The 12,192-nt window shown below is 39.5% G+C and overlaps 1 protein-coding gene across 4 annotated transcripts in view; it reads left to right on the plus strand.

Moving 5' to 3' along the window:
• The window catches only part of GPC6 (glypican 6), a 1,234,490-nt gene extending 1,223,224 nt beyond the window's left edge, over positions 1-11,266 (plus strand). For all 4 annotated transcript variants that reach the window (XM_086330189.1, XM_086330191.1, XM_086330192.1 and 1 more), the window contains 2 exons: positions 901-1,076; positions 6,832-11,266. In XM_086330189.1, the coding sequence (XP_086186315.1) occupies positions 901-1,076; positions 6,832-7,034 (379 nt within the window). In that variant the 3' untranslated portion in view covers positions 7,035-11,266. The remainder of the gene's footprint in view (positions 1-900; positions 1,077-6,831) is intronic.
• Positions 11,267-12,192: the final 926 nt, after the last annotated feature.

Below are 12,192 nucleotides of genomic sequence, written 5' to 3' on the forward strand. Positions count from 1 at the left end.
GTAAGGGGAGGCAAGGAATTCTGAAGCTGCTGTAGCCCTCTGAACTCCAACTCAGGACACAGGAAACAGGAAAGAAGCTGTATGTGTGAGAACCTTGTGAGAGGAGGAGAGGGCCTGAAAGCAGATGGGTCACAAGAGTAAGGAGTCTGGCGCTGCAAGCACTTTGCTAAGATCTTCAGTCTCTGCTGGTATAAACACACATGGGCAGCTTAAGCAGTTGACATTGGAAGGACTGACAATTTGACACGAGCACAAGTTTTAAAAAATGGTGATATAAATTTGACATTCGATTTTACTCTTCTACTCAGTGATGAGTTAGACCCAAGATTCTAGTACAAAATAAAAATCCTAATGGACATTTAAAATATTCCAGTGATCACTGGTTGCTCCTCCAACTTTCCAAAGATGGTTTTTTGTATCCAGAAGTTTGTTCTGATTAAAACCTGGAATCAGACCTCCTCGATTGAGGAAGAGCACCCTCGTACAAGGAAACCCTCTAAGGTCACGTATAATTTACAAGCTCAGGTCCTACTAGCAAAATTCACAGGATCACTGAGTGAGCTGTCAAGTCCTTGACTTAACCATCTTAACGTTTGGGATGGAGGGAGACAGAGTAATTAATTTTAAGGAATAATTTCTGGAAGTCCTTAGATGAGCATTTATTTGTAGGCAAGCCTACATGAGAATTCAGTGCCATTTAGAGACAGCTCTGAAGCCATTTTAGCCATGTCTCTCTCTGGGAAAACGTATGCCTTGTATTCACTGTTTGGCGTTTTTTCCAGGAAACCAAGCCCAGGTTTTGCTGACGTTCGGGTTCACTGTTAGAAAGAGCGTGACAGAATCTGGTTTCAAGGTCCCTCCTGCCTCACCCCAACTGGTTTCTCTCTCTGTGCCCTGCAGGTACCTGCCTGAGATCATGAATGACGGGCTGACCAACCAGATCAACAACCCGGAGGTGGACGTGGACATCACACGGCCCGACACGTTCATCAGGCAGCAGATCATGGCTCTCCGCGTGATGACCAACAAACTGAAGAACGCGTACAATGGCAATGACGTCAACTTCCAGGACACGAGTAAGATAGCCTTTATCAGCACCCTCCAGAGTGAAAACCGTTATAGAAGATCATTCTGTAATTTGTTTTTTTTAAAGAAAGATTTTTATTTTTATTTTTTTTTAATTTTTGTTTTGTATTGGAGACTTGTCATTTAGAGAGCTTCCCTGATTGCTCAGCAGTAAAGAGTCTGCCTGCCAATGCAGGACATGCAAGTGACTCGGGTTCGATCCTTTGGTCAGGAAGATTCCCCCGGAGGAGGAAATGGTAACCCACTCCAGTATTCTTCCCTGGGAAACCCCATGGACAGAAGAGCCCGGTGGGCTACAGTCCATGGGGTTGCAAAGAGTCAGACAAAATTTAGCGACTCAACATCAACAGAGATGTTTAACAACGTTGTTTTGGTTTCAGGTGTAGAGCAAAGTGATTCAGTTATACATATACATGTGTCTATTATTTTGCAAAATCTTTTCCCATTTAGGTTATCACAGAATATTGAGCATCATTCCCTGTGCTATACAGTTAGTCCTTGCTGCTTATTCATTTTCAATATAGCAGTGTGTACCTAGTGATCCCAAACTCCCAAACAATCCTTCCCCACTTTCCTCCTGATTACCGTAAGTTCGTTCTCTGAGTCTGTAAGCCTGTCTTTGTTTTATGAATAAGTTTATCATAATTTTTCTTTAAGAGCAATGTGTGCCTTGGCTCTTTTGTGTCATTCTTACCTCATCTGCAAAGTTCTTTATAGGGCAGAGAGCCCTGATCTTTCTTTAGGATACGACTAGAATCATAGCTGCTCCTAAGGAGTAGTTTCAGTGGCTGACATTCAACTGTACCAAAACTAAAGTTCAGTTTTGTCTGCCAGTTAATCCTTTAACTACAAGACAGCAAAGTAATGTTTTCCCCTTCCCCTTCCCCATCAGCATTTATGTGTCTGCCTCAAACTTCCATCCTTCCTCCCAACCACCAAGAGAATGTCCTCACGATCACTCAAGATCACTTCAGGGAAGCATACCTGAGTTAGGATTGTTGGGAGGTTCGTCTGAGGCCATGTGTAAAGGAGCTAAGATGAATATCTCATGTGCCATGAAGTCAGTTGCATTGTTCTCTCTCTAATTGTGCACATACAAGACCCACTGACTTGTATCTGAAATCTTGAGTGAAATACCAAAATGCTGATGTAATATTACACATGACTATTTTATTAAGATTACAAAATACCAAAAGTGATTTTGAAAGACTATTAAGTACATGTTGAATGAAAGTAACCATATTTGGGTTTTGTCTAAGTGGCTTCTAGATGTGTAACTATAAAAGCAAGGGTGTTTTTTTTTAGTTTGTTTGTTTGTTTTCTGTTTTGTTTTTTTTTTAATATATATTCTTATAGAGAGAGTTCTTGGGAAAAGATTCCTTGAACATAAGATGTGGAGTTGCCAATGATTCTATAATTTGGTCACTGAAGCAAAAGATGATGCTATGTGCTTGAATTAATGAGATAGAAAGAAACAAGTTACAGATGGGAGACATGAAGTCATCTGAGTCTTAACCATCATTCTACTGAGTTTTCCCCTGAAGAAAATTTTTGGAGCTTAATTCCACTTAAAATAACTCAAAAATTAACTTTCTAAGTGCAGGATCATTGCCAACCTGATAAACTTGCTGTAAACTTTCTCAGTCCTCCCAGTATTTCTCTGCTCTTTGCTAAATGTCTCCTTCCCTCTTCAGAAGAGAAAATTACACTAGGTTTCAGCCTTTGCTGCTTCTCCCCTGTTCATTTCTTAGCTTCACTCCTTTCAATTTATCTTTTCTATCTTCTCTGTCTAATAAAGCACTTTGTCATCAGAGAATGACTATTGGATTAAATAATTCAAGGCACATAAGAATTAGTTGATGTTGGCCTTGGTTCTCTCTCCTCTCTGACCTAAAGAGGTTGTATACATATCAATCGGCAAAACTTAAGATATGTCCTGGAGAAGACATCCTGCTCCATTTCCCCCAAAAAGAAAATTAAAATCAGCAACACTCAGTATCACTTTGCTGTAACCTCAGCACCAAACTTAACCTCCTGTTTTAGGATGAAAGTGAAAGTGTTAGTCGTTCAGTCATGCCCGACTCTTTTTGACCCATGGACTATCACCCACCAGGCTCCTCTGTCCATGGGATTTCCCAGGCAAGAATACTGGAATAGATTGCCGTTTCCTTCTCCAGGGAATCTTCCTGATCCAGGGATTGAAGCCAGGTCTCCTGCATTGCTGGCAAATTCTTTACCATCTGAGCCACCACGGAAGCTTATTTTAGGATACTGTCTGTCTTATAAACCACTATCATATCTTATAGTCATCATCACCATTATTGCTTCTGACATTTTTAAAACTCACCCCTTAAATACCTGCATTTGTGATTCCTTTTCAGAAAGAGATGGAGCCATTATTTTTCTCAGCTAGAATTTCCTGTCATTATTTGCTTACCACATTTTTAATATTCTAAATCACCTCAATAATATCTCTGTAAAGGTTATGTAACTTCTTGTTCATAATGCCAGTGTGTAAAACAATTCCCTTAGCAATTGTGATATCTCTGAATTTAATTAATGGGCATTTTCCCCCTTGTGAAAACCACTAAAGATAAACTAGAGAAAATGTTAAGAAGCCGGTATAGTATATTCAAGTGCTCTTATGTGGTATTTTAGATGTCTCATTAAGAAAACAAAAATTACACTGGGACTTCCCTGCTGATCCAGTGGTTAAGACATCGAACTTCTACTATAGGGGATATGGTTCAATTCCTGGTCTGGGCACTAAGATTCTGCAAGTCATGTGACATAGCCAAAAAAAGTTCAAAAAAATTTTAATAAATAAAGTTGTGCTGAGTTGAGCCTTGCTTAGTGGGAGGTATTGGAAGAGTCCTGACATCACCTTGGCTTTTCTTAAGTACCGCTGTCTAGCAGCCAAGATGGCACTGGTCTTCTTGGAGCAGCTCAATATATACATCACCATTTCAGACCAGCAGGGAGACATTTAGGGCTGTTGAATGGACTCCATGGAGTACACGGGGGAAATAGTAAATGTCATTACTGTGTTTACCACTACTACGTTTCCTAAGCACTCCCAGGAACATTATCTCACTTATAACACTTATCTCACCCTGTAACAATTCTATGAAGTAGGTAGGATTATTCTCATTTTCACAGGTGAACAAGCAGAGCCTAGCAAGGCTAACTGACTTAAATAAAAGACAGCAGGTTAAAATCTAAGTCGTCTTTGCTGGAGGAATAGTATATTTCCTATCAAGCATCATTGCACACATTGGGTTTGGCGCTCTCACATTTTATCAGGGGGTCTTCACCATCCTCAACAAGGTAAATGTTATTGTCAGTAGGTATTGAGTTGAGGAAACAAAGAAGTTGAAAAAAGTGTCCAAGGCATATTTAATTATTCAGTAAGTAATTATTATTGTGCACCTACTGTATGCCAGGGATCATTAAAGCCAATGCAGATATAGAAATGAACAGTATATACAAAGTGTCTGCCCTTCCTCAACAAGTGTACATTCTCAGGGAGGGAATAAGAAAGCAAAGAGTTAAATAATAGAGTTGCAAACGGGGATAAGTACTTTCACATAGTTAGTAATGGATGCTCAGTTGGTAAAAGAATCTTCATGTCAATGCTGGAGACCCAGGTTCAATCCCTAGGTTTGGGAAGACTCCCTGGAGAAGGAAATGGCAACCCACTCCAGTATTCTTGCCTGGGAAATTCCATGGGCAGTGGAGCCTGGTGGGCTATAGTCCATACAGTCGCAAAAAGTCAGACACAACTTAGGAACTAAACCACCACAACCAGTAATGAATGGATGGAGACTTACCTGAGACCCACGTCTGAGATACAGGGTGTAAGAATCATGAAACAAGTGGTCAGAAGTGGGAATAGAACAGTCTCAGAAGGCATTTTGGGCAGGCAGGGAAGATGCCAGGCTGAGAAAACACTAGGTGGATACCTGGGCATTGACTTTAAGCAGAGAATGGCAAAATTTTCTGTAAATAGCCACATATTAAATATGTTCAGCTTGGAGGGCCATAAATGAATGCCGAATTAAACAATCCATAAGTGAGTGACCATGGCTGTGTTCCAGTATAACTTTACATACGGACACTGAGGTTTAGATTTCAGATATACACTATTTACATATCACAAAATAGTATTCCTCATTTGTGTTTTTTCAAACACTTGAATACATAAAAACGATTCTTGGGATTATACAAAGTCATTCTTGAGTGTGTGCATGCTAAATGTTTTCACTCATGTCCAACTCTTTGTAAACCTATGGACTGTAACCTGCCAGGCTCCACTGTCCTTGGGATTCTCCAGCCAAGAATACTAGAGAGGGTTGCCAAGCTGTCCTCCAAGGGATCGTCCCAATCCAGGGGTTGAAACTTTATTTCCTGCGTCTCCTGCTTTGGCAGGCGGGGTCACTACCACTAGTGCCACTTGGGAAGCCCAGGCTTGAGAGCCATACAAAAACAAGTAGCAGGGCTGCAGGCCATGGTTTGTCAACCAATGGTCGAGTCAGAGTCCATCCTTGCACTTAGGAGGAGAACAGCAGTGGAAAAAGGGCCCAAAGGGTAATAACCCGCCGTGCCTTCCACGATCACTTGCTGCCATTCTCTGACTTCTTACTTCCATTGTTGGTTTTCCTCTTCATTGGTTTCCTTTAAAATATCCTTTCAAAATCCTTTCTAAAAGCATGATATCTCCTGAGAACAATGGCTCTGAGTTTTGAAAATGAGCAAAGAATGAAAGTTGTTAAAGTCATTGAAATATTGGCCAGAATATGAAATTCATTTCAGATTCCAACATGGTGGGTATGGCCTCTCACTGGATCTGAGATTCCCATGTTTTTTTAGTTGGATAATTTCAGATATCTTTTCAAACAAGTCGACTCTTTGCATCAGGTGGCCAAAGGATTGGAGCTTCAGCATCAGTGCTTCCAATGAATATTCAGGGTTCATTTCCTTTAGGATGGACTGGTTTGATCTCTCTACTGTCCAAGGGACTCTCAAGAGTCTTCTCCGGCACCACAGTTTGAAAGCATCAGTTCTTTGTCGCTCAACCTTGTCCAGCTCTCACATCCATACATGACTACTGGAAAACCCATAGCTTTGACTATAAAATGGACTTTTGTCAGCATAGTGATGTCTCTGCTTTTTATTTAGATACAGTCCACCCATCCATCACAAACCTGTCCATTAAAGAAAAACACCAATAAAGTATATTAATGCATATGTATGGAATTTAGAAAGATGGTAACAATGACCCTGTATGCGAGACAGCAAAAGAGACACAGATGTAAAGAACAGACTTTTGGACTCTGTGGGAGAAGGCAAGGGTGGGATGATTTGAGAGAATAGCATTGAAACATGTATATTACCATAAGTGAAATAGATCGCCAGTCCAGGTTCGATGCATGAGACAGGGTGCTCAGGGCTGGCGCACTGGGATGACTCTGAGGGATGGGATGGGGAGGGAGGTGGGAGAGGGTTTCAGGATGGGGAACACATGTACACCCATGGCTGATTCATGTCAATTTATGGCAAAAACCACTACAATCTTGTGAAGTAATTAGCCTCCAATTAAAATAAACATATAAATTTTAAAAATAAATAAATAAAATAAACCTAGTGGGGTGGGGTGAGGGGGTCTTCTACCAACATGCCCAAATTCTTTTGTGCCCCACTCTTTGCTGGCCTGGCTCTAACTCTTTTTCCATCTGTCCACATCAGGCGACGAATCCAGTGGCTCGGGGAGTGGCAGTGGGTGCATGGATGATGTGTGTCCGACAGAGTTTGAGTTTGTCACCACAGAGGCCCCCGCGGTGGATCCCGACCGGAGAGAAGTAGACTCTTCTGCCGCCCAGCGGGGCCCCTCCCTGCTCTCAGGATCTCTCGTCTGCGTCGCCCTGGCACTGCAGAGACTGTGCAGATAATCCTGGGTTTTCGGTCAGATGAAACTGCATTTTAGCTATTGGAACGGCCAACTCACTTCTTTTCTTACACCCCTGGACAGTGGACGATGCCACAAAAACTTACCGGTTTCCGAGAAGAGGGCAGTACTGTACTCTGCCTCCCTTTTTGTTTTCCCAAAGAGTACCGGGCACCAGACTGGACTGCTTCCTCTTTCCTTCAGCTATCTGTGGGGACCTTGTTTATTCTAGAGAATTCTTACTCAAATCTTTCGTACCAGGAGATTTTCTTACCTTCATTTGCTTTTATGCTGCAGAAGTAAAGGAATCTCACGTTGTGAGTTTTTTTTTCCCCCATTAAAAAAAAAATAGGAAGAAAAGATCATTTTCCTTACAAAATCAGGCCAAACCCCAAGACAACTACAATTGAAACAAAGAAGCAAACAAGAGAGAAAAATAAAAGAGCTTTAATGCCGTAAGTTTGGCATTGCTAGCCAGCTCCCAGCGTAAGCTTTTCAGTAACAAATCAGGGTTACAAAATGCTTATGGGGAGAAAGTTTGACATTTTTTCATGTAGTGGAAACACTGTTGTCTTGGAGGTCTTGCAGGCTAACCACACAATGCCCCAGCTGATTTGGAGGTACTGAGGGTAAATTTAGAATTCCATCTTTACTCTGAGAGCAAAATTTGCTACAGCTCAGCATCTCTCTCTTACCTTGCCCGATTTCAATTTCAGTAATGGCATCATTTTTCTTAATTCTTTTAATTATACACTTTATAATACAGTGTCTGTCCACTGTATCCAATTGGCACAGACTTTTTGCTTCATTTTCAGTTACTAGTGGACACCTGCATGAACTCATCCCCCTCAAGGGTCTGAAATGAAAACAATCATCAACAATACAATCACTTTGCTTTAGCCACAGGCTTGACACCAATCAAATGTTTCTGCCCTGTGCTCATACCCTCCCCAAAGAAGAGTTCTTTTAATGAACCGCTGAACAATTCGATCCATAAGTGAGTTTTCATTTTTAACTATTTACTTTGTGTCAATTGGTTTCTGCATCACAAGGGCATTCTCTTACAAAATAACTCACAACAACAAAAAACGTCAAGACAAAAAATATATATATATAGTATTGACATGGAGATTTCTTTCACTTTTTTAGTCTTAGTATGATCATCTATTTTTATATCTATATATATATAAATCACAGATTTTAACTTCTTAATTCCAAGCTCAGGGTTGACACACCTTTGTAACGAAAATGTTTTGTCAACCAGCTCTTCTTGTTTTGTGCTGCTCAGAGAAGGGATTCCTCAATTATCTGTGAGCACCAAGAATCAAGAAAGAGAACTTTTTACGTATCTAACTGTCCATTTATTAAAAGTTTGCCAGGGCACACCTTTCTCGCATGAGTGTGCTTTGCCCTGGATGCTCCACACTGTACCTAACTCATGGGCAGAGCCATGGGTGTGCAGAACTGTACCGGTCATGGAAACTGTATGTGCAAGGAATGTGTTATTCATGCAAAACCATTGCTTTCAGGACAACGCCTTCAGCCTAGGATTCCTGCTTGGCACTTGGAGAGATGTCCTAATTGAACAGGCTGATTTATAGCCGAACTCTTCCACGAGGTGTGCCAAAGCCAGGCATGATGCTCCCCTTGACAGAGAGAAGCAAAATAAACCAAACTGGGGCTTTATGAATACAGTTGGCTATCCATGTTTTTTATTTTTTTTGGTTTCTATGATGCTTCTGGGGTTGGGAAAAAGTAATATTTCAAGACACCATAGTATGCCAGTCACATGTTAACTAACCCATTGGCAGTCATGACACATAAGTGATATTTTTTATCTCCATACTCATCAAAATTATAATTAGTTATCGATTTAGTCATCACACTTAAGTAGAACACATGCAGCACAATAGTATTAAGTATATTTGAGCACTTTTGCAAAACTGAAAGTATTTAGAAGCATCTCTTGCTATTGTATGCCTAACAAAATATGGAACGTAGGATTCTGAGAGACTTTGTGGCATCTTTTCATTTAAATCTTTAAGAAATTAACACTTAATCTAATTCGGCATTCCATACTTCTAGAAAACCATTCATTTCACTGCCAAACTTCAGCTTCCCAGCACCAATTACACATAAAGCATCTCTACGAAGGACCAATTATTTATGTTGCTCATTGCATTTTATGTTCGGAAATCAGTATTGTCTTTCTCCAGTAATTAAGGTGCAATACAAATTAAATCAATCTTGATTTTCCAGAATATTTGAGTCATCACTTGTTTTCATAGCTTTAAGCTCCAAGTCTTTCCTTTTGAAAAAATATTTCTGCATTGCTTTCTGTGAAATAGATCAGAATGCCTTGTTTTCCCTGAGCTTTCTCCCCCCAGAGGGTTTTGTGCATGTATGTGAATACACCTTATATTAATGAATGTGAACCCATGTTCTGTACACACTAAACACACCAATAATATATAAATGCCTGCTTCATTTGTTTCCATACCTTTGTTATCAATATTATTCATATTGGTGAGCTATAGTGAACTATATGAGCCAGGCAGAAAGCTGACATCACTATCAGTTAATGATGCCACAGCAGTCATCACCCACATGGATGTGGTCAAAATATTATTCAAATTGTACTTCCTGCTTTTTATCATCATCCCACCCCATCATATGATTTTTTAGACTAATTTGACATGAGAATTTTTTTGTATCCTAAGGGAATTAGTTTACTCTAGTTAACCCATTCCAGTAAGTATTTTGGAATTTCCCCTTTCCTGCACCACCAAATTAATTTCTCTCATTTTAGCATAGTGATAGGGGATGCGATGATACTCCATTGTTTTTCCTGACCTGCCCTCTTTTGCTTTGAAGTCCCCCAAATTCTGTAATCACATCATAATCTCTGTTATGAGTAGAGAAGAACAGACTCACTGAAATCGGACGCTAGAAACAGTTGGGTGATGCTCATAACTGCAAACACTTAGCTTATTGAAGTGCCTCTATTTACATGTTCTTTAGTTATAATATGTATTTTTCTAACAGAAATACACGTCTGTAATTGGTGTATATTATACTTTGTATATGTTATAACAAAAGCTAAACAGAGGCTAAAGTCTTAAGCAGAGAAGAACGGATTGCAAATTCATGAGTTCGAGCTCCGCTTATGGTTCTGTATTAAAGGACAGACATGATGACCTTCTCTCATTTGAATGAAGGTCAAGTCAGGACTTTGATTAGAGCCATCATAGAACAGCATTAGTGCTAGCAATCTGACTCCCTTACAGTGTCTTAACCAGATCAATATCTTGCATTACTTGCTTTAATTGTAAGGGATAGAAAATACTACTTTGCCTACACTGAAAAACATGATTATTCATTGACAAGCAGTAATCATTATAAAAGTAGCATTCTGTAAATCAAACACTCTGAAAATATTATCGGACGCAGAACCCTGATATTTAATTTATATTCCCTGCTGCAGACATTAGCCTACTTTAATTCTTTAGCCATTACATACATGTTTTGGCTACACACTGAACACCAACTAAAGTCCTCAAGGAGGAATAAAACCGTAGCAGATTCCTGAGTTGTGATTCTTTTATTACTTCTCTTTGCAAGGCTAATTATCAGGTGGTTGGAGGAATGGTGGGAGGGTTAGCAAATGCACGTTTTGACTTATCCAAACCTTGCAGAAATTCAAACTCATTTACTTACAGTCACTAACAAATCTGCCTTCTAACTTTAGAAAAAGGAGGGGAGGAGAGGAGGAGTTTAGCTTTGCTAACAGAAGAGTAAAGGAGACCATAACTTATAAATTTGCGGTGTGTTCCTCCTTGGTGGAGACATTAGCCAGTGTTTGGTTTTAGGCCAAGTTCTACAAAGACAGTATTGATTTGTATGCATCCTGGAGCCTTGCTATAACACAGTTTGCTACAGCACGGGACTCAGCCTAGCATGGGGCCATTTGAACCTCAGTGAAGGTTGCATAGGTACTGAAATCTTTGACATTGCCTTGTAATGAGGTACTTCGACGAAAAGACAACTCAAGTTGGCGTAGTAGTGAGGTCTCTGTGTGCATATGCATAACATATATGCAGGACGAATATGTGCACCAATCAAACCTAAAATTTTATGTGACTGTCAAATGAATATGATTTGGGTTAAGATTTTTCATTTCTGATTTGGATAGAAAATTGCTATTAATCTTGTATTAAAATAGTTTTTAAAAATCTACCAGTGCCCTTTCTGCATTTTCTTAATTATTTTCATAGTCTAAATTTCAGAACTCTTGAATTATTTTGTTTGAGAACATTTTAGAAGCTGCACTATTTTAAAAAAGAAAAAGAACCATAGGTTAAATCAGCACCACCCACTGAAGTACACTTGGCATTTGAAATCAAGAACTTTTCAAACTTTAGAATATTTAGAGCTTTCCAAATGTATATCTTGAGTTTGAGCAAGCTCCGGGAGTTGATGAGGGACAGGGAAGACTGGCATGCTGCAGTCCATGGGGTCGCAAAAAGTTGGACACAACTGAGCAACTGAACTGAACTGATCGAAGATGCTATACCTCTCTTCTTTTGTGTTGGTTTCTTCTCTAAAATAAAATTTAGTAGCTTGAGAATTGATGTCAGTACTTTATAAAAAATGTCAGAAAATAAGATGTGAAAGAACTAACACTTTTCCAGATTTAGCAAATTGCCTTGCCTTTTTATTTCTGGAAGCTCCCATGCTCCCAGGGATGCTAAATACTGTATAACATGCTAAAGATTCATTTAGCAGACTTATATTAAACTCTTACTTGACACTAAACCTGCTCTAGGTGCCAGTCACTGGTTATCAAAATGGCCATCTGGGAAGTATTCATTCTTTACTATAGTTACTCATAATTATTACAAATACATCACTGATTTTAAAAATGTTCTTTTAAATAAAGAAATCTATGTAAATAAAGTTATCACAAATATAACACTGTAAGCAACATTATAATTTTTAAACATTACAATTTAGCTCACATTATTACTATGTTGACTTCTATTAAGGAAAGGGATTCCTATAAAACAGTTAACTTTAGGATGGTGGTAGTGTTTAGTCCCCAAGTCCTATCTGACTCTTTTGTGACCCCATGGACTGTAGGCTACCAGGCTCCTCTGTCCATG

Source organism: Bos grunniens, chromosome 12 (assembly GCF_055505025.1).
Source record: "Bos grunniens cultivar Pamir isolate PY7600 chromosome 12, Bosgru_T2T1.0, whole genome shotgun sequence".
Classification (NCBI taxonomy): Eukaryota; Metazoa; Chordata; class Mammalia; order Artiodactyla; family Bovidae; genus Bos; species Bos grunniens.